Source organism: Cajanus cajan, chromosome 2, assembly GCF_000230855.2.
Source record: "Cajanus cajan strain Asha chromosome 2, NIPB_CcT2T_4, whole genome shotgun sequence".
Taxonomy (NCBI): Eukaryota; Viridiplantae; Streptophyta; class Magnoliopsida; order Fabales; family Fabaceae; genus Cajanus; species Cajanus cajan.
In genome coordinates this window covers 80,341,399-80,369,249 of record NC_138518.1, presented here as the reverse complement: position 1 = coordinate 80,369,249, position 27,851 = coordinate 80,341,399, and the positions used below count along the sequence as shown (strand labels likewise).

Below are 27,851 nucleotides of genomic sequence, written 5' to 3'. Positions count from 1 at the left end.
AAAAGTAGATCTAGAACGCTGTACAATGGTGTTGTATGCTAAACGGGTAAATGAAATGAGATTATGAATCAAAACAAAACAAGTATCCGCAACGCTGTATAATGGTGCAATTTGAAGTATTCTTTCTATGGTGTTACCGATGTATAACGAGTATGTATTCCTATATCAAAGACTATCTTTAAAATGAATATGGGGTATAAACTACCAAAGGAAACAATAAACTGTACATTTTAATGTGGCTTTGCATGATCAATTATAGAACAGTTGTCACTTCTCGCCTAAATTATGGATGTCATCTAGAAGGACCAGAACTATTGCCCCCCATCAAATAATAGTCGTCATTGCGAATATTTTGGTCCAATGCAGGTTGTTTCAGTCTTTGAAATATATCATCAAGGGACTCTGATGAGGACACACGAGAGATCATAGCATCCTGTGTTTGCCGTACGGGTAAAAACCCTTTGCCCCCAAAGTTAGCCTTGAAACTCTGAAAACCTGTTTTCATTGTTTGCCATTTCGAAGCCAAGCCTGAAGTTCCAGTAGCATTACTAGAATGAGTATCATCGCGATCGACAAAAGAAACCTTAGCAGATGCTAAATTTTTCTCTTCTGCCTTCGATTTAGATGTGAATCCACTCTGCTGTCTGAAAGCAGCATATTTGCTGCTGATGGCTTCCCTGCTTGAGCTATATCTCCTTGTCTCTTCCTTCATTGTTTTAGACAGATTGCCATTTGTTTCTGTATTAACTAATGCAGCAGTTCCTTTCATTTCAACACCATTCTTCACCTGAACCACATCAGCTATAAAGTGAGTGCACTGTTTGAACTTCGACCACAAGAAGAGTAGCAAATGTCATATCATGCAGCCATCAAAGATCAAAGCCATGATGTTAAACTACCCATTTGCATGGACGATAAAATAGTGAGAGAAGATTGATTCCATTTTCTTTACAGTGGGGTGTTAACATACCATAATATTGTCACTTGATTCAACATCAATTCCATTAAAATTCCTCACTAGTGGAACAACTTGCTCGCCTACATTCCGTCCTTGTTCGAGCCAAGATCGTTCTACAAATTATTATATCAGCATAAGTAATTAAGTATCATAAATCCCACATTTCATAAGGTTCACTAATTTAGACATATGATTTGTCATTTAATATTTGAACTAAAGTTTTGACAAGTACAGAATTCTTAGCTTGCATACCTTTCTGCAAGATAACTAATCCTGATGGATCAAAACCATCCATATCTTCGGCTTCAGTTTCAAAAACATATCTCTTCCAGCTCCCGAGAAAATCAAATACCCTGTCAAAGAAGTTGCTTGCAACCAAAAGGGTGTATATAACCATAATAAGTGGATAGATTTTGTTAAACTTGTCTCCAAAGAAAGGGACAGCATTATCAATGTTCCCCATTCGCTGCAGTCAGTCGTGTAATGCACCAAATTAGAAAAAACTAATAGGAAGGTAAGAAAGCAAAAATGTTGATACAACCGTCAATGATTTATTAGTTTGGCTTAAGGGAATAACGTGAAAGATTATGTAAAGGTATGTAGTGACTAAATAAAAGACAACAAAACAATCAGGCACTTCAAATTAAGTACATATATCTAGTACAATAAATGGGGAAGAAGGGAAGGGGGGGGGGGGGAGGTCTTTAAACTTAATGAATAAATATTTCAGTGCTATCTTTTTCTACTTACAATATGCCGTACACCTAATCAGTATGGCCATTATAATGGCAATATCCAGGATAATTAAAAACTGAGAAATGATTTGATACTTTGTTAAAAGAATATTTAGATATCTTTCATTTATTGTAGAATGTCTTTAGAACTTATTGTGGAATCAAGTTACTCAGCTAATTGTAAAGCAAGAGGTTGTTTCTTGATTTTGTTATATTTTCTAATTTATTTCCTTCTCTAACTAGGATTATTAGGCTATTAGTTTTATTGCTAGTTCTTTCTCTAACTTCGTAACACTAGGCTGATAGTTCTTAACAATAGTATACACATACAAGTTCGGAAAAGAATATTAAAGAGTAAAGCAATACATTAAATTAAACCGTGATACAAGAATTACCTGTTCAAATATAGTTGTTTTATCAGAACCAAGGCGAATTAGATTCAGAAAGTTGTATGAGATAGGGGGAGCATAACGAGCAATCATACTGGAAATGAGATAGAAAAATGATATTTGATAGATAGCACTAGCGATTCCAGAAACAAAAATAAGTAGCAATAGTGAATAAAATCTTACGAGCATATCATAAGCAAGCTAACTGAGCTGGTCTGCTGGGGTGTCAACGAGTAAAACACCAACATTCCAATTTTGAACAAGGAGTAGTATGTGCAGATGCACATGTACACGAGAGGTACAAAAGCAAATGCCTAAGAGAGAAATTGAGGAAATGGGATTCAAAAAGCAGTTCATCTTCATTTTAAATAATGCATTTTATCAAAGAAAAGACATCCAGTTCGATTAAACGAGTTATTTGTTAATTGTTAGCATAATTTCATGTATAACCCAACTCCAAAAATTATTTTATTTTAAACCTTTTGTCAACTAGATATGATGTAAGTAACAAATTCACAGGTAATTAATTACAGCCTTAAACCAAAAGGAAGCAAGTTTAATTTGCTAGAAAAAGATAGGCAGAGAACCAACCATTCAAAAAAAAAAAAACACATGTAAAATTGACCAATATGTACACCAAAAGAGTTTATGTTACTCAATCACAAAGAAGTTCAAGAGACCAGATAGACTTCAATTTTCTTTAAATTATAAGATTTTCAATATTCTAGAATTAATTCTAGATACACACACACACAGTGTATCTACGTCCACATTTGCTAAAAACACTTGATCTCTTATAAAACTGGATTTACCTGCACAAGCACCTCCCTTGTTCCAACAGATTTGATAAGAATCGAGAAAAGAGATAGGTCAACACTAGGTAGAAGAGTTGCCTCTGCTAAAAGAATTGTAATGGACATGATACCAAGTATAACAGCCAAGCCTTTCTCAACTTGCTTTCTTAAAATGCATCGCCACATAAATTCTGCAAATAGCCACTGTTTATTCAGATGCCTATGACAAATTCCTCTAATTAATATATTCCATATTTATAAAAGGAAGGAGTATGCGATGTCATGATGAAATGATGCAACATCAAATGCAGCAGGAAACCTAACAGAGAAAGGAAAAACATTTTGCAAGACAGAAGCAAAATGAAATTTAGGAATCTTTGAAGCCAAAGAAAGCATACATGTGTATCACCAAATTACATAAAATTCTCACCAGGTTTGCAAATATTAGATTCAAATTCTCCATGCTTTCAAAACCTAGGGAAACCAACATTAAGAAACTTCAAATGTTTTAAACGACTTGATGTCCATAATTGTATTGAATACTAATTCACTCTACTCTATATGCATAAACAATTAATGGATTTGACTTCTCTAAAGTAAGAAAGTGTGTAAAGTGAGTAAGGAATCAAGTATCCACCATTGATTTAAATTAAAAATATCATAAACTTAACCCACTTGAAATCATGGGTGGATGTACTCTTTCTTTATCACTTTATATACTTTAGAAGAGTCAAATCCAGAATTATGCACTGTTAGCATAATAGTTTAAATTTACCATCATCACATATAGCACATATTAAAATATTAGTCAACTATAATTATGACATATTAATAGCTGCCAATTTGCTTCACTAGTCCTTGATTTGCTCACGTGCTCAATAATGCACTCTTCATGTAAAAAAAATAAAAACTGTTGCTACACAAGACCTACACTATCTCCCAAATACCATATTTTTAAACTAGGTATCTGTAACCGACATTTGTGCATTTCCTAGCTGTATTGGGTTCCAATGGAGCTGTGTTGTATATCTTTTCATCTTGTTTCCTTTTGTTTGTTGAATCAAATCTGTTTATAATTGTGTTTGCTTCCGCTGGTGATTGATCAATTTCTCTTCACTAGCTTAAGATATTTTTTATGACTTTTCTTGGCATTTGATGCATGACAAAAATTCACATTAAATGCTGTTTGTTTATGGCCAGACTTAACCAAGGAGGTAGGCCAGATGAGTGTGACTTAGGGATTTGCAGGGATGGGAGTTGATTAAGGGACCATAATGGGTGGCTATAGCATGTTATGATGGCCTGTTTGGCATCAGAATGAGATGCTGTGTTCCAACTCAATGGTTGGAACGGACGGATGGTCAGTGACCAAAAGAATCATAACATGTAGATGCAGCCAAGGGTGTTGTGGAGATGTAAGTTGTGACCAATGATATGCTTCAGAGCAGATCAGGATAAATCATGGGTGCTGTCATCTGGAGTTTTGTTGTCTTGCTACCTTGAGATTTGGGAGATTGTGGCTTGAAATCTTGGGTAATAATAAGGGAATTAAGTACGCAGAAGGCAGACCTAGACTGTGGAGTAGTTGAAAGAATGTCAACAGGTCTAATAACACCTAGGTATAGAAGATTGAAGACATTGAGAACTGCCTAAAGTCAAATAAGTGTGAAAATGCCAAAGAGTCCAAGTATTTTGACCAAAGATTTTGAAGAGCTATATACCAGGAACACTGTCAATGTGAATACTACTTGTTTAAGATCTTTGGTTGAGTTTCCCTGAGTTGTTTCAAATCTTGATTGTGTTTGTTTGTGTGTTTAGTTGTAACAAAATGAGAGCATAATAAGCTTTAACGTAAGGAGGGTTAAAATCCCAGTCTAGACCCATTAACATATTTGGCATATTAGAATATTAGGCAACTGTAGCTGTGACAAATTCTTGATAACTGTTAATTACCTCTGTAAATAGCACTTGATTAATCAAGTACGTGATGCATAGTAATAGTAAGATGAACTTAGTGTAAACAAGATATGCAATTTCTCCCAAATACTCAATGTTTCAACATACACTGCAAAATAAAAATATGTAAAATAGAGTTGCACAAAAGGTCTCCTTTGCATAGGAAGTAACGGCAATTGGGACAGATATGCTGCATTATTTGTTATTGATATCATCATAATATATACAGAAAGGGTAACATGTTCATGGGAACTAATGGAAATTAACTGAAATAGTCTTGCTAATTATAACTAGTAAATGCAATTCCAGTTGAATGGGGAAAAGAATTTACTGAAGTTAAGAACAAAAAGGTTAATAGTCTTTATTTTAATTACCTAAAGTGTCACATAAAGACCCCAATTTGCCACTCCGAGCAGGTCTAATGCTTGACATATATTTCCTGTAATGAAAGCATAAAAAATTGAGTAAGGTAAGCTGGAACAACCTATATATATTTACTCTAAAAGGATATTGATAGGGTGCAAAAACAAAAAGAAAAGAAAATAAAACATAAGTAAAAGCAAACCATCCAGTTGTGTTGCGGCGCTCATAATTCTTTATCTTATCTTCCAATTCAAGGGCTTCTAGCACGTAAGTCATATACTCGCTACAATGATGTGAAAGAAGTAAGTGATAGAACCAAATTATCAACCTAACATGTATACCTAGATAATAGACTGCTGTGAAAGTGTCAGACAATGCCAATGAACAAAAGGAATTAATATTCCATCAAAGCTAGTATGGATTATATAAATGAAAATATTTCAGTAAGTGAAAGTCTTTTCTACAATCTGATCTCTTCAATGCTCATCCTGTACGTGGCAGGTAGAGATACGTTTCCCCGTTGGATACCACCAGAAAGCCAAGTTTTACAATGGTTTTCCTATTCTTACAAGCTAGGAAACAAAGCTAAAACTATTCTTCATTCAAGTAAAACCAATTAAACAAAGCCATTATAAGGAGGTTCAAAAGGGGATATAGTTAAAAAAAAATGCTAACAAACTAACCTGCATGGTCCATGTAAGAAAGGGAAATCTTTTAGTGATCTAATCACTAAACAGTGGATATTTGATGGGTTTTCCTTCTTTAGTGGAGAAGGGAAAGATAAGGAAATATAATACTAAATAAAATAAGAAATAGAGTACAAGATTTTTATAGAAACTTAATGGAAAGGAAAAGAAGTAAAACTCTTCATTCTAGGCCACTCATTAGTTATCAGATTTGGTTATAATGCTTATTTCTATGTTGTTTTGACATATCCTTTTGAGAAACCAAAAACAGAGTTTTTGAGAGAAATTTAACTTCACTGCTACCTGAGAGAGAATCCTTTTGAGTGAACTATCAAAATAGTGTTTACCCACTATATTTGTGAGATTATTATTAGTATGTTAAGATAATTCTATAAGATATAGTTTAGATATACTAGTTTATCCTCTCCTAATTTCAAGTTTAGTTTCCTTAGTTAGTTTTATCTAACTCCCTAAACTTTAGGGATTGATTATGTTTTATGCCTATTTATTTTATTGTATCCATCAATTCAATAACATGAAAATTATTCAGATTCAAGTTGGTACCAGAGCATTCTGGTCCTGGTTTGGAAACCCTAACCCAGCCACCACCAAGGCATCTAGGGTTTTTTGAATTTTGTCAGCGGTTGTCGGAGTTGACGCCGCCTGAGTGTTCAGAGGTCGCCGATCGGCCTTTCCGTCGCGAGCCGCCTCCAGAACGGTGTCTCACGCGCCGCCCTCCAGGCCTCCGTTTGCGACGCCGTTTGCACCGTTGGACTCGCCGGCCCTCCCTCTTCTTGTTTTGACCCTTTTTAGGTTGTGGGTCACACTGTAGGTGGTCGTTTGGTTGCTGCTTGGATTTTCGTGGTTGTTTGGGTGCTGCCACGGAATTTCGAGACTGTTTGGTTGCTGTCTCGAAGGTCTTTCGGGATTGTTTGGAGGTGTTTTTTTTTGCTGTTCTTCTCCTTTTTCTCTTCATGGCAGAGTCTTCCAAGAATGGCACACCCTCTTCTTTTATCCCTAGTTCAACTGACCATAGAAGTCGAGGGCGTGGTCGAGGTTGTGTTCGTGGTAAAGGGGATAGAGAAAACCTCCATTGTACCTACTGCCAAAGAGATGGGCATACACGAGACAAGTGCTATTCCTTGCATGGCTTTCCGAGCAAGACAGCTAAAGTGGTTCAATCTCCGACTTCGGCTCTAGAAGTCAAGATTGAACCCAACAGCAATCATCCAATCACATTATCTGCCGATGATTACAAAGAGTATCTTCAACTAAAGGCAACTAAACAGGCCCCTTCCTCCATCACTGTTGCTCATACTGGTAATTCTACCGTCTGTCTCTCTCATTCTACGTCTATTGGACCTTGGGTTTTGGACTCCAGTGCTTCTGATCACCTAACTGGTAATGTCTCCCTTTTCCGTAACCTATCATCACCTAAAACTCCACATCATATCACTCTTGCAGATGGGTCAAAAGTCCAAGCCACTGGTATTGGTCAAATATCACCTCTTCCATCACTACCATTAAAATCTGTTTTACTAGTTCCTCCTGGATGTCCCTTTAATTTGATTTCTATAAGTAAGTTGACTCGGTCACTAAACTGTGTCATAACCTTCACTTCTGATTCTTTCTTGATACAGGACTGGAGTACGGGATAGACGATTGGAGCCGGATCTGAATCACATGGTCTCTACTACCTTCAGCCTTCTACCTCTACCATATGTGCATCTATTGAGTCTCCTAGTTTAATCCACCATTGCCTGGGTCATCCAAGCTTGAATAAATTAAAGAAAATGGTACCTCATCTCTCACGGTTAGAGTCTTTAGAGTGTGAGTCGTGTCAATTAGGAAAGCATGTTAGAGCTTCTTTTCCTAATAGTGTTAATACTCGAGCTATGTCTCCTTTTGATGTTATTCATTCTGATGTTTGGGGTCCTAGTCGTGTTCCTTCTCTTTTGGGGCATAGGTATTACGTCACCTTTATTGATGATTTTTCTAGATGTACTTGGATATTTTTGATGAAAAATCGTTCTGAGTTATTTAATATTTTCCTAAGTTTCTATTCGGAGATCAAAACTCAATTTGGCAAAGTAATTCGGATTTTACGAAGCGATAATGCTAAAGAATATTTTTCAAATTGCTTCAAATCATTTATGGCTTCTCATGCATTCTACATCAATCTAGTTGCCCTCATACACCTCAACAAAATGGTGTAGCTGAGCGAAAACATAGACATATTGTGGACATTACTCGTACTCTTTTATTGAATGCCAATGCACCCCCAAAGTTGTGGGGCGATGCTGTCCTCACTGCAGGGTATCTAATAAATCGAATGCCATCGTCTGTCTTGAATGATCAAGTACCTCATTCCCTATTATACCCATTGGAACCCATTTACTCTGTTCATCCTCGTGTCTTTGGTTGTACTTGTTTTGTCCATGATCTTTTCTCAGGACGTGATAAGCTGTCTGCTCGGGCCATCAAATGTGTGTTCTTAGGATACTCCCGTGTCCAAAAGGGGGTACCGTTGTTACTCTCCTGCTACGCATCGATTTTATACCAGTACAGATGTCACTTTCTTTGAAGATACACCATATTTTATTTCCACAGATGTCTCTCTGGTTGACTCAGATCTCCTCTCTCAGGTATTGTCTATTCCTCATTTTGATCATAGTGTGCCTCCTACCACACCTGCTACTTTAGAGGCACCAAATCCTCCCACACTACCAGGGTCTGACAATCCTCTACACCGATTTGGGATAACCTATGAGCGTCGATCACGTACTGTTGTTCCTCCCAATGATTCTACAATTGAGCCATGTGATTCTACTCCTGCTTCAGTCTCCTCACCTACTTCGGCCCCACCTACCTCAGTTGACTTTCCCATTGCTCTTCGTAAAGGTAGTCGTTCTACTTGTAATCCTCATCCTATTTATAACTTTCTTTCATATCATCGTTTGTCTCCTACCTATTATGCTTTTGTCTCTGCTATTTCCTCTATTACCATTCCCAAGACAGTACAGGAGGCCTTAACCCATCCAGGATGGCGACAAGTAATGATTGATGAGATGACAGCTTTAGACTCCAACCACACTTGGGTACTTGTCCCACCTCCACCTGGAAAATCTGTTGTTGGTTGTCGGTAGGTATTTAATGTTAAAGTGGGCCCTGATGGACAAGTGGATAGATTGAAAGCTCGTCTTGTGGCTAAAGGATACACGCAAGTATATGGTTTGGATTACGGCGACACTTTCTCTCCAGTTGCAAAGATGGCCTCAGTTCGTCTCTTCCTAGCCATGGCTGCTATGAGGCATTGGCCTTTGTTTCAATTAGACATCAAAAATGCCTTCTTACATGGTGATTTGAAGGAAGAGATTTATATGGGTCAACCTCTCGGGTTTGTTGCTAAAGGGGGGTCTGGTCTTGTATGTAAATTACAAAAGTCCTTGTATGGACTCAAACAATCACCTCGTACTTGGTTTGGTCGGTTTAGCAAAGTTATACAGGAATTTGGAATGATCCGCTGTGAGGCAGACCACTCTGTCTTCTTTAGACGCTCATTGACACATAGATTTATCTATCTTATTGTTTATGTAGATGATATTGTGATTACAGGTGATGATCAGGAGGGCATCAAGGCTCTGAAGCAACGTTTATTTAAACACTTTCAAACTAAGGATTTAGGTCTCCTACGTTATTTCCTTGGGATTGAGGTCGCTCAGTCAAAGTCTGGTATTGCTATTTTTCAAAGAAAATATGCCCTTGATATTCTAGAAGAGACCGGACTTACAGATTGTAAGCCAGTTGACACTCCCATGGACCCCAATGTGAAGCTTATGCCTAATCACGGGGAGCCTTATCCTGACCCAGGGAGATATCGGAGATTAGTGGGAAAATTGAATTATTTCACCATGACCAGACCTGATATATCTTTTCCTGTGAGTGTTGTAAGTCAGATTCTTAACTCTCCCTGTGAGAGTCATTGGCTTGCAGTTGTTCGAATCCTTAGATACATCAAAAGATCTCCAGGAAAAGGACTTGTTTACAATGATAGAGGACATACAGACATTGTTGGATATTCAGATGCAGATTGGGCAGGTGATGCAAGTGATAGACGATCAACATCAGGCTATTGTGACTTCATGGGTGGTAATCTTGTCTCATGGAAGAGTAAAAAGCAAAGTGTTGTTGCACGATCAAGTACAGAAGCAGAATACCGTGCTATGGCTCACACCACATGTGAACTCTTGTGGCTAAAATTCTTAATTCAAGAGTTGCAGTTTTGCAAGGTTGGTCATATGGAACTAGTTTGTGATAACCAGTCAGCTTTATACCTCTCCTCTAATCCAGTTTTTCATGAGAGAACAAAGCATATAGAGGTTGACTGCCATTTCATCAGAGAAAAGATCATCTCCGGTATCATCAAGACCTCCTCAGTTTGCTCCAAGGATCAACTTGTAGATATCTTTACTAAATCTTTACGAGGCCCTAGGATAACATATATATGTAACAAGCTAGATGCATATGATACATATGCTCCAGCTTGAGGGGGAGTGTTAAGATAATTCTATAAGATATAGTTTAGATATACTAGTTTATCCTCTCCTAATTTCTAGTTTAGTTTCTTTAGTTAGTTTTATCTAAATCCCTAAACTTTAGGGATTGATTATGTTTTATGCCTATTTATTTTATTGTATCCATCAATTCAATAACATGAAAATTATTCAGATTCAAGTGTATTGTATCCCCATTATATTTTTAATGGAAGCTATTCATTTTATCATCTCATTGTGATTACATAAAGTGTGGGAAAAGTTAGATCTAGGGATAATAATTCATTTTTTGGCCTTGTATTAGGCAGTTTTATTTGTTATCTTTCCCATTCCCAACAGTATTATCATTAACAAGAAGAAAATTCTAATGAATACTACTCTATTAGGTGTTTATACTCTTTGGAAGAATATAAGAATTGAATTTACAATGCATGACAGCTATAAAGGTTTCAAGAACTGTTTTTCGAATCACCCCACTTAAAAGATTGAGCTGATCGTTTGCTTACCTTTTATACCTGTAGTACTCTTCAGTAGCTCCTCGAAGATGACGTCTTAGTGCTGCCATTGACTTATCATCAGTATCATAATCCATATCGCTTCCCCCTAATTGGCCACCTTGTGGTTTGAAGGATGGATCTTCCCTAAACTGGAAAATTGAAGGTTATATCCAAACAAAGGTCCAGCCCAGGTTCTGTACTCATAATTTTTAATCGAGAAATCTAAGCTCAATACCATTTGAGTTAGCATATCATCAATTACATCCATGTAAGGTCTCAGAGGATCACGCTTGGACATCTGGCTGGATGTGGCTTGAGCAACCTACAGAAATAAATCACACATTAAAATCTGGGTATCTATAAAGTTCAACTAAACTGTGTAGAGTCATTTCTACTTTTCATCTCCCCCACCCACATTGCTAATAGTAGTCTATTAATGTGCACTTGAGGATAATTATGTACTTTGTAGTACAATGTACTAATAGCCCAGTTTACTGCATATGAATACACGTCCTACACCAATGGTGGGCACAGACTTATTTTTATGTAGTATTATGAGCTCTCTAGTTTTTTCCACTTTCATTTTCTCCCAATTTTTTTCCTGCTCATAAAAGGACCACTGCCAGCAGCAGCATCAAGACCACAGTACAAACCAAGTTAATCCAGCAGCTGCTGCAGTTGCCACCTACTGATTGACTACTTGGATGACTGGCATGCATTTACAGATGATGGACTGGTCTTGCATCAGGAGAGGGCTAGTGAGACCTTTGACAGCCAGCTAGGGATGGCAAAATGAGTAAACCTAACCCAACCAAAAACCCAAGACAAGTAGCAGGTTGGGTTGGGCGACCCACCATAATTTTAAAAAAAGGGTTATGAAAAAGGTGATCCATGAGTCAACCCACCACATAAATAAAAAAATAGGGGAAAAAACATAAATTATCCAAACATTATCATAATAGCCATCAATTCGTCTATCAAAATATCCAAATACTTGAAATATCAGATATATCCACCAATTGCCATAAATTGTCAAAACTAGAAACATTAATATTATAAATCATTAATAGCAATAAGTATACAACCACAAATAAGTTTTGTGGGTTACCATAAATATAAGGAAAATATTTATAAAAAAAAAAAAGTTAACTTAATGCAACCCGCTCAAAAACAAGTTGGGTTGGACTGAACCCGATTTGAAAGTCAGTTGAATATTCCAACTCAACCTGCCCGTTAGACAGGCCAACACAATGGATTGAATCCATTTTTCCATCCGTACCAGCAACAAATCCATTTTACTGCTTTGCTTTGCTTATACATTTAAAAATTACTATATTTCCAGTGTATCCATAACTTCAAATTAACTCAACTAGATTTGAGGAAGACAACTTGGGGGAGAGGGGGTTCAATTATAAGATCACAAGAATAAGACACAAATCAGTCACAAACAAGAATAATCAGTTCTTATTTTATTGGCAAGAGATCAACAAAACTTTCAAGCTTGCATGTGCAGATATGCACCACTTACAACAATAGCATTTGAAAGTTCTTGGTGAGCATCATCAAGTCTAACAGCCATTTTAGCAATTTTGTGGGAAAGTACTTTCTGGCGGGTTATCCAGTCAGCATTTCTCCATATGCTTTTGGGAATTTCACTTAAACCAAAGCCAAGAAGAAACGCACCAGTAACCAGTCCAAAAGTATTCGAGCAAGCCATGGCTAATCCCAAAAGACCTCCAGTCCTGTTTTTAGAAGAAGCAACCAACTAGAAATCATTTAAAAAACAAAGTAGGTCTTAACTTGAAATCAAGAAACGTACACACACGTGGGTAGAAATAAAAAAAGGTTAATTGAAAGTTAATTTGTCAACCATGAACATCATTCCAAAAAATATAAAGTAATTTGATAGAAGGTAGGCATTTATGTGTCCATGACTTCTATGTCAACCATACAAACAAACTACTGAATAGTGTTTTGAAAAGCTGACTTATATGTAACTTTAGTAAATCTGTGACTTTCCAAAATCTCCCATGCTTTTTAATGTGTTGAAAGTTGAAACACTGGGTGTGGTTGCTATGACCCTTAAATCTCCCACAGAGGAAATGTGATAGCCTCTGGAGTATATGCAAATAAATAATAAATAAATAAAATACATGCATTGGATAAAAATCTAACTAGCTACTGCATGACTTTAACCCATAAAGTAGTGCATAATGGATGGCTCATACAAAGCGGTTAACACAAATCCTCATTATTCACAATTACAAAAGCATTAGAAAGAGTATTTGGGAAAGCTTCTGCAATATATCAGGCATGACAAAATTTGCAGCCAAATATTGCCAAAAAAACTCTAGGAAGCAATATCTTAAGAGCGAATTTCATGTAACAATTTTTTTTAATATATTTCAAAACAACTAAGGTTAAGAGAATGAGAACCAACCAGCGCTTACGCATCATAATGAGAAGAATAAGTCCAAAAAGGCCGATGGATCCCACAATTAGATAAAAGATCAAGTTAACATGTAAACTAGTCTTCAATCTTTCTGATACAGTGAAGTCCCCAGCATCTTCAAAACCCTGAATAAGGGGCACGACAGCCCTGCAATGAAATAACATAAGTATATGAGCAAATTTGCATTACTGATTTGTAGACTCCATCCAAATACTTCCTTCCAATGGTTAGTATGTAGGCATAGGCAAGCATATGAAAAGACAAATATCAATAAACCAAATAGCATTTAGCTAAGGGTTGACAAAATGAACTAAACTGAACTAATAAAAATTACACTGAACTTGAAAAAATTTGCTTAAACTAGACTGTACTATGAAAGTTTGAACTGAATTCCAATTCGAATGACAAAGAATTATTATGGTACTTTGAATAAAACTGTTTTGACCAATCTGTCGAGACAGGAAAAATTCGCCAACTTTATTTTATTTTCTATTTTATTTAATTTTTTCTTTTCGGTATCAAATAAAGAAATAAGGATTGAAGTATCTGCATTATTTATGTATTCAGATCTGGGATTAAGGAACAGATGCTGAAATATATTGCTATGTACAATATAAACAAGAAGGAAAACAAAGAGACTCTCCAAAGGTCCAAGTTCCACCAAAATATTCCAGAGTCCCCCCCCCCCCCACACTCCTATCCTCTCTCTCCACTTATATCCCTATTTTAGTGACACGCTTCCTTTCCCACTCACCCCTCATTTCCACCTTTTTGGCTAGGATCAGGTGCATCACACCTTTTGGCCCTTCTTACATATACTTTAGAAATAATGGGCCTCTTTGGGTCTGTATCATCTCTCCCCCCTTCAACTAACACATTGTCCTCAAGGTGGAGATTAGGAAAACTCTCCTTCAATTCAGCTACTTTTTCCCAGGAATTTTCGCATGCTGGTAGTTGCTGCCATTGTTCCAAAGCTTCTTAGATTCCTTGCTGATTTGTCCTGACAGCTAAGATTTCTTCAGGTATGACATGGAGTCCCCAATCATCTGCTAAAAAAGAAGGTAGTGGCTGGTTGGTTGCAGTCCCAGTTAGCAATTTCTTGAGCAAGGAGACATGAAAAACAGCGTGGACTTGGCTGCCTTCCGGTAGTTGCAGCCTATAAGCACTGGAACTGAGCTTCTCTATGATCTCATAGAGGCCATAAAACCTTGGGCTTAGCTTTTGGTTCACTCTCTAGGCCATGCTCCTCATTTTATACGGTTGGATTTTTAAATACACTTTGTCCCCAACATCATATTGAACATCTCTCCTATGTTTGTTTGCCTGCTGACTCATTCTATTTTGAGCCTTAACTAATTGTTCCTTCAACTCATTTAACATGGCATTCCTTTCTGCAGTCATTTGTTCTACTGCATCCACTGAAACCTTACCCAAATCTCCATGAATTAAGGTGGGAGGATCCCTCTCATAAATCGTTCATCGCCAACTGATTTGCAACCTTCATGTCCATAATACTCTGCAGTAAAGTCTCAATTCTACTATCCATGACTGCAAACGTCAGTACCATATGAGCTCCCAGGACCGGGAGCTCTGATACCAAAATGTTAGGTATCAAATAAGGATTGAAGTATCTGTATTATTTACGTATTCAGATCAGGGATTAAGGACCAGATGCTGATATATATTGTTGTTTACAATATAAACAAAAAGGAAAACAAAGACTCTCCAAAGGTCAAAGTTCCACCAAAATATTCCAGGCCCCCCACACAGCTATCCTCTCTCTCCACTTATATCCCTGTTCTAGTGACACGTTTCCTTTCCCACTCACCCCTCCATTTCCACCTTTTTGGCTAGGATCAGTGCAAACCTGATTGGGCTAAGAATAGAAATAAGTATAAAGGAAAACAAGGCAAAAGCAGTTAGAGTAGTTACAGAATTGGCTGTGGTTAAGGGCAGTAACAAAATGGGTTTAAGCGGTTAAAGTTGTTAAAAGTATGGTTGGTTAAGAATCTTAAGATAGTAGGAGAGGGTAGAAGAGGATTAAATGAGAATAGCTGGTATTGGTGAAATGAGCTGTAACTCAGTCATGAAAGGGCGAAAAAGGAAACCCTTTGTTGAAGCAAAACCCTTGGAAAGAGAATTCTCTCTTCTTCTTCTTCTTCTTTTTTTATGTTTGTCATTCAATCTACTATCACAGAACTGTTGTATTTTTTTCTCTGTTCTTTATCTCTCAACTCTTTCTCTTGGTGTGTAACACAACCAAAAGAAAATAATCTTAATTTAATCAGATGTGTTTTGATGAAAATTATTGGCATTCACATTTAACAATTATTTCAGTTTAATCCCATTCCACATCATATTATATGCATTACAAAATACATAGTTCATTGATTCAAATAAGGAGTCTAGAGGCATGTTTTATTGCCAGGCAAAGATAGACCAACGTAACAGTGACAAGATAAATAGAAAGAGCACAAAAAAGCCTTGGACCATCATCCAATACATGGAGCAAAAATTTGGCCTTTCTCAAATAATGGTAAAAACTTTAAATGATGCATACCATGTAAGCAAAAATGTACTCCAATATGACCAGCTCCAGAAGAATGAAATGCCTCCATTCTCATGGTAGGAAGATATTGTCTGTAGGTGTTAAAGAAAGAAACACCATTATACAAATGAATTAATAGCACATCTAATTCATCAATGATTTACAATTCTATTCAACATTTAACAAGTTAAATTCCAAAAATCTTCCTTTTGAAGGGAGGGTAATATATTATGTATTAGCCAAGGAATGTCAAATGGAAGTAGGAAAAAAAAATGACATGCTTGACTACAAATCAAAGGTCATACATTTGCCTGGTCCACAACATGAGGTAGCACCGTAGCACAATAGTTTTGTCTGAAATCGGAAGCTGTTGTCTTTACACTACTGTAAAGTCATCCTGTCCGAAGCTAAATAGAGTAAGGGTTTGTTTGAAATTATTCTAGTTTTTTACTTTCAAAACCTATTTGCAATGCAGTTTATAAAATTTATTTGGCATTGTTTTACAAAACAAAACAAAAGAAGAAAAAAATGTAAAAAGAAGTTTCAAAAACAGTTTTTAAAAGAATTGTACATAAGACATCAATATCTGTCCATTGCACAATGTACAAGACAGAAAAGGTGTTTTATTACTTACAAAAACACCATCAGACTTTAAAAACAAAAGTATAAAAACTGTTTCTATTTCTGTTTTCAGTAGTTTGGAGACAAATTTTAAAACACATGTAGAAAATAATTACCCAAACATGTTTTTCTGCTTTTGTGTTTTGACAACTAGAATCAAACAAGGCCTAAATCTTTCATCAAGTTTCAGATAAAATGAAATCCAGTTCTTGAATATCCAAGTCCTTCAAGAAGGTCAACCTGTTAAGGCCCCCTCTTAAGGTGAAGAAGACTTTTGTTTGGATAGTGGTAATAAACAAATGATAAGAATTGGACTCGTCTGCCTCACGAGGTTACTTCTCCTATTTTTAATGGAGTTCTGAGACACACAGAAATCCCTTTCTACATTAAGCATTGACTTGGAAGCTGTGGAATCAGCTTTTTTGGTTTTGTGCAAAATCCCTGTATCGGATCATGTCAACTCATTTTAGATTTGCAAGGGGGAAAGTAAAATTCTTCGGCACTGTACATTGTTGGCAGGTTATAGTTATTAATAAATGGAAATGCTCAAGTTCTTAATAACAAATTTCTTCCCTCCTCATTTTTTGAGGGACTTAGTTCTCTTTTTGGCATCTATGCAATGCAGGTGTCCCACACATGTTTTTCATATAGGGGTTTCTCTTGTAGATTGACAAAGGATTTGGACTTTGGATATCTTACAAAAGTGGATTATGGACCTAACTCAATCCTATCAAATCAATTTATAAGGTAAGGATTACCCTCGACTTATATACACTTTTATGGCTGTTTCAGTAGTCAATGTGAGATCTCTAACACATCTTCCCTCACTGAGAGCCAGACATCTCAAACATGAAGTTTACAAACTAGACATGCACATGGCCAATTAAGACCAACAACACTCACTAGGATTTATATACACTATTATCATCTCACTAGTGGACATAGGTTCTCCTATAGCAAGGTAAGGGCCTCAGGAAATCAGTCTTATACAATTATGCAGCTATCAGTTGATGTCAAAAAAAGTGGTTAAATGGCGCGGGATGATACAATAACAAGTAACAAGGTCTCAAAGTTAAATTCGAAATCCTCCTAATTGTTTAAAGAAGAAAATAGAAAACGTTTTAGAGTCAGCAAAATAAGAATTGTTTGTAGCTATAAATTGAAGGTGAATAGTTATGGAAAGGTTAGCAAGTACCGTCCAAATGTCAGGGGGGACGAGGATGATGATGGAGAGGGAAGAGAACCAGGTATATCCAACCGTGAATAGCACGTAGCGAGGGACGTGCGGGGCTGCGTAGTATCTGAGCGTGAATAGTACCATCCCCATTGTTAGGGGCAAAGAGATCAGGTAAAACACCCACATCTCTCTACCCTAGATGGATCGCACTTCTGGTGCCTCCTGCCTTTCTCACTCACTTTCTGCTAAAATACCATGTAAGAACCGCACCACCACGCAAACCACTTTAAAATAATTACAAGGAGAGACGAGGGAAGAAAATACTAGTTAATTTTCTTTTAATATCAAAATTATTTTTGTTATTCTGCAGCACATTTTTTCATATTTTGGAAATTATTTTTGAAAATATAAAAATATCTTTCAGAAACTAATTTACAAAAGACCAACAAAAAAAAAAAGGAAATGTGAAGGGAAAAAAGAGGTGTGAATAGAATGGGCTATTATTATGCATACTAAGTCCAAAAGCCTGAATCCATTTATGTTGAACTGGTCCAAAACCAAAAGCCCCTCCTTGCACTTGAGTATTTCAACTCTGCTACTCCTAAGTACAATTCACAATTCATGTTGTTAAGGCAGATGATAAACACACCTCCACTCTCGTATAAACACACCCCTTTTTTTTTAAAAAATATATAAAATGTCTAAATTACCCTTTAAAAAAAATGAAATTCCTAAATTTATACCTCCCTTCTGATGGAGCTAAGTTGAAGAAGATTGATGAACTTCAACTCCTCCATGCTTGGACCGAATGTTCTTGAGGTTAATCCTTTGGAGAAGCTTGAATCTCCATGAAAGAAGCTTCCATGGAGGAGAAGCCTTGAAGAGGAGGTTCGGCCACTTCCTAAAGCTTGTGAAGGAAGCTTGAGGAACCAAAGCAAAGTTGGAGAACTTTGCTAGAAAACCTAGGAGAGAACTCTCTACGGTTTTATGACTCTTGAGTGGGAGAGAAATTCAGATTTTATTTCTCAAATTTGTCAAAAGTGATTACAAATGAAGGAGTTACAAATATATAGGGTAGAGGTAGCTTCTAGGAGAAGTTAACCTTAACCATGGTTCACTAGGAACCATGGTAAGGTGTACTTAACTCCCTACGGTTTAGCTAGCTTGCAGGAGAAGCTAACCTTGACCATGGTTCACTTAAGAACCATGGTAAGGTAAGCTTACCTTGCTTGAGTTTAGAAGCTTGCAAGACAAACTTCAAAACTCAAGAAGGAATGCTTGAAATTTCGGCCAAAGAGGAAAGGAAGGGCTAGGCGGCCTTTGGCTCAAAATGCTCCATGATTTAATTTGAAAATCCTTGATTTGGTTTAGTTAGGTTCATCATATGATGATGAGACCTAACTAAATCAAATCTATGAAAAATTAGGAGCAAAATGAGTCCAATATGCAAAATTTTGCCTAGGCCCAACTCAGGCCCAATTTCTAAGCACACCCTCAAGCATTGCTAAATGTCACCCCCTTTTCCCTACTGAAAAAATACAAAATGAATGTATCAACTAGGAAGGTTAAATGGAGCTAAACTCTCCAAGTAGCCTACCTTAAAAACAATATACAATCACTAGGAAAAAGCAAGTAAAGTGCCTCACAAATACAAAGGCAAAAATAACCTATACAAGAGACTATTTACAAAATATATGAAAAAGGTCTTAAAGATCATCACATTCCTCTTGGTTCTTTTAAGATATCACCTCTTGGATTCCTTGGCCTTGGCCATAGTCTATCACCTTCCCCGCACCCCACACTCCACACTCCTCTTCTTTCCGAAGCCTCTTTCCGCTCAATGTCATTGAGCAATATACTTTTACAGTCAATCTGAATAGAAAAAAAGGACTAGCCCCACCATAACCAGTATAAGAAAGGTTCTTTTACCGTCATTAGCATTCCGGAAAGTACTTTTACGGTCATTAGCATTCCGGAAAGTACTTTCCGAAATAGTAAAATTATTGTTCATATAATTACGGAAAGAACTTTCCGTAATAGTAACTTTAATATTATGGGAAGTACTTTCCAGAATTATGTAACAAAACATTTCTGGAAAATACTTTCCGGAATAAGAATTTAATATTATGGAAAGTATTTCTTGGAACATTTTTATATAATTCCGGAAAGAACTTTCCGTAACAGTAAGAAGAAGAAGAAGAGGAGTGCCAGAAAGAGAAACAAGAGGGGCGTGCGAGGTGCGGGAAAAAAAAAAGAAGCGGAGAGTGCCAGAAAGAGAAAGAAGAGGGGTGCGCAATGTCAGCAGATGGTCTTGTAAAAGAAAGACTCTTACTTGTTCTATGGAAAGACACACTAGTACAAAAATGACTTTTAAAATCAGTCATAAGGTACCCATTTTAAAAGTGACGCGGTGGCCTGCACTGCAACAGAACGGCCTGTTCTGCAAGAAGAACGGCCTGTTCTGCTTTCAGTACGGCCCGTATTGCAAGCAGAACGTCCTGTACTGCTTGCAGAACGGGGCGTTCTGCAAGCAGCACGGGGCGTTCTGCAATCAGAACGGACCGTTCTTATTGCAGAACGGCCCGTTCTGGTGCCGTTCTGGTGCGGGGAAGGGAGGTGCGGGGAAGCGGGATACGGGGAAGGGAGGTGTAAATTTAGGAATTTTTTTTTAAAAGGATAATTTAGACATTTTATATATTATTTTAAAAAAAGGGGTGTGTTTATACGAGAGTGGAGGTGTGTTTATCATCTGCCTGTTGTTAAACTTCATAACATTTCACATTCAATCCAAAATTTGGGCCCTCTACTCAAAGATCTCCCGGTGCTTGACAATATTGGACTGCAAAAATTAGGGGGGTCATGTTCGTTTGTTCTATATTGATGATTTAGCTCACACCAATTTTATTGTGACTAAAATTTCGTTATTTTATTTTTTAAATCTCGGATGATGATAAAAGACATTTTTGAACAATTGTAGTGGCATTTCATAGCTAAAATAGTTTTTAAAACGAATATCATGGCTTGATCCTTTGTTCAATTTTATCAACATAAAACTCTCTTAATTCAAGAATGAAAAATTTACTTTCATTTTTTCTTCCCCATGTATTAAAATTGAATTGCATTAAAATTCACTACCTGTCATTTATTTCAATTATTATAGCCGTGTATTAAGAATATAAATGTTCTTATCAAAGACATTTAACTCAATTAGCTATCTAACTAGTGTTTTAATTTATGCAATGTACAAGTTTAATGTTTATTAAATGTTATTAAAATTTATACTAAATTATATATAAAAATAAATATTATATTTAAATATATAAGTTATATTTCAAATTTTTATAAATATATATTTTAAATATATAAATTATATTTAAATTCATAATAAATAATTTATGCAATGACATAAGATTATTTTTATTTATTGATAATTTGATTTAAAAATTTAGAATTTAATTTATAAATAATCATGATAAAAAAATAAAAATTAAAACATTTCAATAAATCTTATCTTAAACAACAAACTTATAAAAATATTTTTGCGCAAAAAAATATTTATATTTAATGTAAAGGAGTTGATGGATGCGAGTTATTGTAAAAAAAAATTAAAGACTATAATTCATTTGAGATATAAGAAAAGAATTTGAATATTTTTTTTTTAGTTTAAAAAAAATCTCACTTTAATTAGAGTACTCATAAATCAAATATTTAAAAAATAAACTTATAAAAATATTTAAAGATATCAAAATCTTACATTATGACCCGTATTAAATTATTAATAGAAAGAAAACAATCAACTTAAATTAAAAAAATATGTGTAAATCTAATATTTAATTATTGATTATTCAATAATTAACATAATTAATAACTAAATATAACAAAATGACTAACATAATAAAAAAAAAATTAAGGACCTAAATGTAAAAAAAAAACAGAAACCTATCAATTACCTATATAATCTTTTAGGACCAAAATAGGTGTTTGCACTTTAATGTATACGTAAATGATTGGTTGTAAAAATACATTGGTTTAAGATAATTATTCTGAATTTTATATAAAAAATATTATGTTCTATATAAGTCTCATCAAATAATATAGATTCAATTTCTATCCGGTAACATCCAAATATAATGTATATAATAATAAGTAATATATTAAAATAATCTTAATATAAAGAATGTTATCTGTAATTCTTTTTGTCAAAGGTCCGTCTTATCTAATAGCTGATTTGGGGGGACACTTAACGAATGTGTAATTGTTCCGTTTTGGGTGACTAATAGCTATTTTGAACCACACACAACACAATGGACAATTAATTTAGATAGGATCAAAGCCACAGAAACTGCCGAAATTTGAAGCTTCCTTCACTTTCATAATCATTCATTAGGTATGCTTTATCTCAGAAACTTGTAGCCCTCTTTTGACTCCACTAGGATAATTCTTTAAACCACAATCAGCATGTACAAAAGTTTTTCCCACTTCCTTTCACTGCCATTGGATTCTCTTTTGTGTGACATCACAACATTGCCAAGTGATCATGTAATTTTCAGTATTCTAGATAAACATATATATATATATATATATATATATATATATATATATATATATTAAAGACAATTAATCAATTTTTTTTACAAATATTAACTATCCACAGTGTATATAACATAATTATAAGAAGAAGAAGAAAAAACTTGCAATCTATTTCTCAATTTGTGGATGCCGTGTCACTCGCGAAATCTCACTTGCGCACTTAATATTTGGGGACAAGAACGCAAGTTAAAAACTTAAAATAGTGATAAGAGACAAGTTTTGAAACAAATGTCAAAATTCCAAATTCTTCTTTAAATCAGTCACCGTAATCAATAAGAAAGCACATCGTGCCAAGTTTGGAGAAATTGAACATTAAAGTATATGTCTTAATTTATCCACTTTTACTTTTTATAAAGTCTATAGGGCTATCTAGTAAATTACGGATTAAAAAAAAGGTTAATTATACCAGTAATGAATATCGTGATTTTATTATTTTAGTATCAACAAATTAAATGACACGTTCGAAGCACATTTTAATAATATTATTATAATTAAAATACATTGATAAAAAAATACATTATTTCAATAATTGTTTACCTAAATAAAAATCTTGAATTGTTATATGATTGAAAATTGATAACTTTTTTTTTTAATAATCACTTCAAAAGTATTATTTGAATGATTTACTTTGTAAACACTTTTACATCGATAATATGATGTTGAATGAGTACTTTCATATTTGATTTTTATATGTATTAAAATAATATTTAATCAACAAAAGTAACATCTTACGAGTGTAAATAAGTCCTTAGATGTTAATTTTAGGACAGTATGTAAAAAAAGTATATGAATTAAAAAAAAACTCTGTAAATAAAATATGATTTTTGAATAAAATCCAAAAAGAGTTAACTTGAAAATAAATATTAAATAGAAATATGACTTTTCATTTTATTTATTTGTATTTCTCTTTTCCTAATAATTATGAAATTTTATTCATATTAATCAACAACATGTTTATATTTACTTATTTTTAATAAAAATTAAAGTTATTTTTCTAAAGAGTTTAATGTTAATACATTATCGATGTAAAAAAAATTACACCATCAACTAAATATTACACAACCTATTACTATTGTTATTATTTCTACCACTACTGTTATTGTAGTCAAGTCATTGTTGTCATAACTATCATTGTTATTGTATTTTTACAACATGGTGATAGTGATAATGTCGAAAGTAGTTTTGGTATTACTGACGGTAATGAAAATGTTAGCGATAAAAGATGTCAATGACAATGATGGTAGAAGTCACAATAATAATGGTGATGGATAATTGTGACAACGACAATTGTGATAATTATGATAATAGTTACAACAATAACAATAATGATGATGATGGTAATGAAGACATTAGATGATGTACAACAATGGTGATGGTAAGTGATAATTTTTTATTTAAAAAATAGTTTGACAAATTTAAGTTAGTTTTAACCATCTATTCCTTATGATTGTTTATTATAAGATACTTTTATTTGAATTATAAAGACCAATACAAATATATATTAGTTGATTTTATTGGGTTTATAAAATAAAATTATTAATTATTATTTTTATCCTTCTTATTTATCATTAAACTTTCATGAGAGAGGTGAAGATATTATCTAATATAAAAGCTTATACACTGATATTAACAAAAATGTTAACTATCAATTTGAGATAGTTTAAGAAGTGAGAGATAAAAATACATATTTTTACAGTCTTTAATAGAGACAAACAAAAAAAAAAAAATATTTTCTAAAAGTTATAAGATGTCTTATAAAAGAGATTGAATTTCTTTTATAAACTATATCTTACAGTTTGTTTGAAAGTTTTTTTAGTACCTTCAAACATGGTAAATGTATTAAGTGAGAACAAAAATTTTGATCAATTATAACAACATCCGATAAAAAAATATAACTTATAAATATTTGCATAAATACTTAGATGTCTAAGTGTGAGTATTAATTAGTTACATACATATAAGCACAAAAAAATTATATAGATAATAGTTAAAACGTCTATCATAAGTTAAACATCAAATACCACGCAATAATTTCAAAAAGAGGTTAAAAATAGTTGTCTAAAAAATTTAAAAAAAAAAATAGAACAGTTGTCCCCAAAAGTAAAACATTTTAAATGCTACTTCTTAGCGAGATTTTTAATAAAAATTATTTTGGATGCGAAATAAGCTTTGAGAAAAGTATCTATCAACATAAATAAAATAAAAAAAGACAAAGTATACGTAAAAATGGCATCCGATGTATAAATAATAAAATCAAGTTTCTATTGGGCCTTGGCATTCCTTGTAACAAGAAAAAAGACTTGACTGATCAGCGATCAACAACACAGAGAAAGAAAATGTTGCAAACGAGTCAACAGTTAAATTTATGTATTTGAATTTTTCTCTTATAGAATCAAATGCGCCAGTTGTTGGAAAAAAAAAGTGATACAAGGGTATTTCTGGAAATTTGTTACTTAGAGATAAAATGCTGTAACCCACAATGCCAAAATAAAAATAAATATATATCAGAAATAAAACAAAGTGATTAATATTGTTCTTTAATTAAAATCAAAAATTTATTTCAACAATACACATAAATACATATTAATGAGGATAATATCAACCACACTTAAAAAAAAGATGATGTCTAAATTTTGTCTTCAAAATAATCAATCATATGGTTCTGCGTGGGGATTTAAATGAATGAAAAGTGGATATATTTAAAAATGCTGGTTTCGGCTAGTAACATGACACGACATGTCCCATGAAAGGAACACGATATTAGTGAGTCAGGAAAGGTTCTACCTAATAAAGCAAGAGAAAATGACTTGGGTTGAAACTTAAAAACCCACGCTGGAAGCCATGGGCCAAATTACATGACTTTTCAAGTTGCATCTCATTCAATCCAAAAAACAAAACTTCTTTTAGTTTTATTTTAAAAAAGAGAGGACATGTATATATGTTAGTATATCTACTTTATCTGTAATAAAAATGATAAAATAAAATATGGCATGGGCCCAGTGACCCAATGAGGACAATAAAACACTCATGATGCAACAACTCCAGATTTTATTGTAGGCAGCAACAACATTGATAATTGTTGGATGGAAATATGATATGACTATCCATAAACAATAAATCAAGTTGTGTGGACGAAAGCTAATCCATGAGAGAAGCATGATAGTAATTGAATTTAACCACTCAATATAATGGGGGGGGGAGAGAGATGAAGATGTGTTTGCAGATTAGCGATGAGTAGACAACTGGGAAAATTAAGAGAACCAATTATCGGCATGGTTGAATTGGGAAACATAGAAAAAGGTGAATTATTTGGTCGGGCACAAATGGCCACACTCTTCATAGATTTCAAGCTCCTCATGTCATGCCCCTGTTCCTTTTTGCATCAAAGTCAACCAATTGAAAAATGCCTCCATTACACCTAAGAAAGAATCTGAAAAGTAATGGAGTACTAGTATTATTGAAAAAATAGAAAATATAGAGTAATTAAAATATTAAATAGGGGTATAATGTAATTGGAGATTATGGGTAGACATGGATAAAAGTATTCAATGCTTCACTGATTTTTTACTGACTTACTATTATTGAACAATAAATACGTCTAGCTATAATGTGACTTATGAAAAGAAACCAAAGGAGTAGTTCAAATTTAAATATTACAGTATCTCGGTAATTATTGGCTTTTAATGTCTGTTTTTATTATTCAAGTTACTCGTGATAACTTATTATTCAAGTTACTAAGTAAAAATAAAATAAAAATTGAGTATTTTACTTGAGGTTTTTCATTTACATTTTTTAATTTAACTTCTTACAGTGAGACAGTACACTTAAAAAAATAAACTACAATTATGACTATTGATTAAAAATGTAATAAGCTTTCACTTTTTTTTTTTGTTTTTCTCTATTTGCTTTTCTTATTTCTTGTAAAAAAGAATCTATAAATTATATTTTGTAATAATCTTAATCGTGTACGATTACTGATTCCACTACACTGGTATTTTGTATTTTAAAAAGCAAATCTTTCAGTTTTAGTTTACAAGCACCTCATGTGTGATGGGGGATAGTTGATTGTGACACTATTCCTTTGTTTTAGGAGCCCCAAACCGTCCAAATCCTAAATAAATAAATGAAGGAAACTTATTTGAGTTATTTCATTTATTTTGTTTTTTGGAAAAATAATTTATATTTTAAAGAAATTATAAAAATACCACATTGTTTTTACTTTTTTTTTTAAATGTACAAGAAATAGTAAAAATATATATTTTTTATTTTAATAATTTTAATATAGTATTTTGAACAAAAATAAAACAAAATTAAAAATATTTTTTTATCGTTATATTATTAACACAAAATTAATTTATATTTACAAACAGGACTAATTATATTCAGTAAAGTCCCTTAATATAAAACTTAAACTCATGACTTTACCTAAAAAAAATCGAATAAAGAAGAGAATCTAACTAAACAATTCTTTCTGCGATGCCATTAATTTCTGCGAATTTCGAACAGTATAAGGTAGTAACCATCGATCCAAATTGTGAACCCACAACATCCAACCTTGGGACGTGTGGTGGCTGTCAAGGTATTTTCGTTGTTCATTTTGATTGTGCTAGGAGATAGAGAATGATGTCAACCAAGTCACATGATGCTTGTCGAGTTCTCGATAAACTTGTGAATCACTGAGCTCGGTGAATCAGGCCAAACAAATTTGGCATATTATAACCACAGTTATGCACATTTCTAATTAGGCATTAAAGTGAGTCTAAAAAAAAAAGAGTTTACTAGTTAAGTTTTATATCATCACACACCTTTTGGGCTACAATCAAACACACACCTGTCCCATGTTTTTCCCATTTCTTCCAACACGAGAAAAGTTTCTCATTCAAATATGTGGCCAATTAATAAATTCACCACTTTATTTTGGACCACAAATCTCATGATTTACCCACCCTTATAGACCAAAAAAGGAGAAAAAGGTGAAAGGAAAAAAGAGAAATCATTATTACCAAGAATCCCAGGTCAATGTTGAAGTTCTTCTTCCCAAATTCCAAGCTCAGATCTTCAATAGCATGGCCTTTTCTGGATTATTAAAAGAATTTCCATCTGTACACGTTGAACTAATCAAAACAACCAAGGAAGGCTGTGAATGCTGACATCATTCATCAACTGCTAGGGTGTTTCCGACTTCATAACCCAATTATTATCTCATGCTTTTGTGAGCAATTAGAGAATGATTCATATTATTATTGTTTAACATCATTGGCCACATTATGCACAAATCTTCAGGCACCAACCCAATTACAGAGGTTGATATGATGGTCCTATGAGCCATTTAGCTTCAAGTGTTGCCAAAAATAAAATGCTAGATTAAGCATATATAAAATATACAAAATGCATGCCAGTTAACAACCTTAACTTTTAGTTGCAATCAATCATAAAAGTACAACTTATTTATTTTTACATAGATATAGATTATAAGCATATTGATCTATTTACTTGTCACGAGAGGCTGAATTTTATGGGTGAAATGTTCCTT

The 27,851-nt window shown here is 34.1% G+C and overlaps 1 protein-coding gene across 1 annotated transcript; it reads right to left on the bottom strand.

Moving 5' to 3' along the window:
* Positions 1-68: 68 nt before the first annotated feature.
* On the bottom strand, positions 69-18,016 carry LOC109813483 (uncharacterized). Its single transcript, XM_020377675.3, has 14 exons — positions 17,747-18,016; positions 15,943-16,022; positions 13,371-13,529; positions 12,459-12,672; positions 11,166-11,252; positions 10,940-11,079; positions 5,397-5,477; positions 5,206-5,270; positions 2,894-3,066; positions 2,265-2,395; positions 2,088-2,175; positions 1,211-1,424; positions 971-1,071; positions 69-787 (listed from the first exon to the last, which is right to left on the bottom strand). Exons 1-14 carry the CDS (start codon positions 17,912-17,914, stop codon positions 293-295), a joined length of 2,196 nt encoding a protein of 731 aa, XP_020233264.2. The 5' UTR covers positions 17,915-18,016; the 3' UTR covers positions 69-292.
* Positions 18,017-27,851: the final 9,835 nt, after the last annotated feature.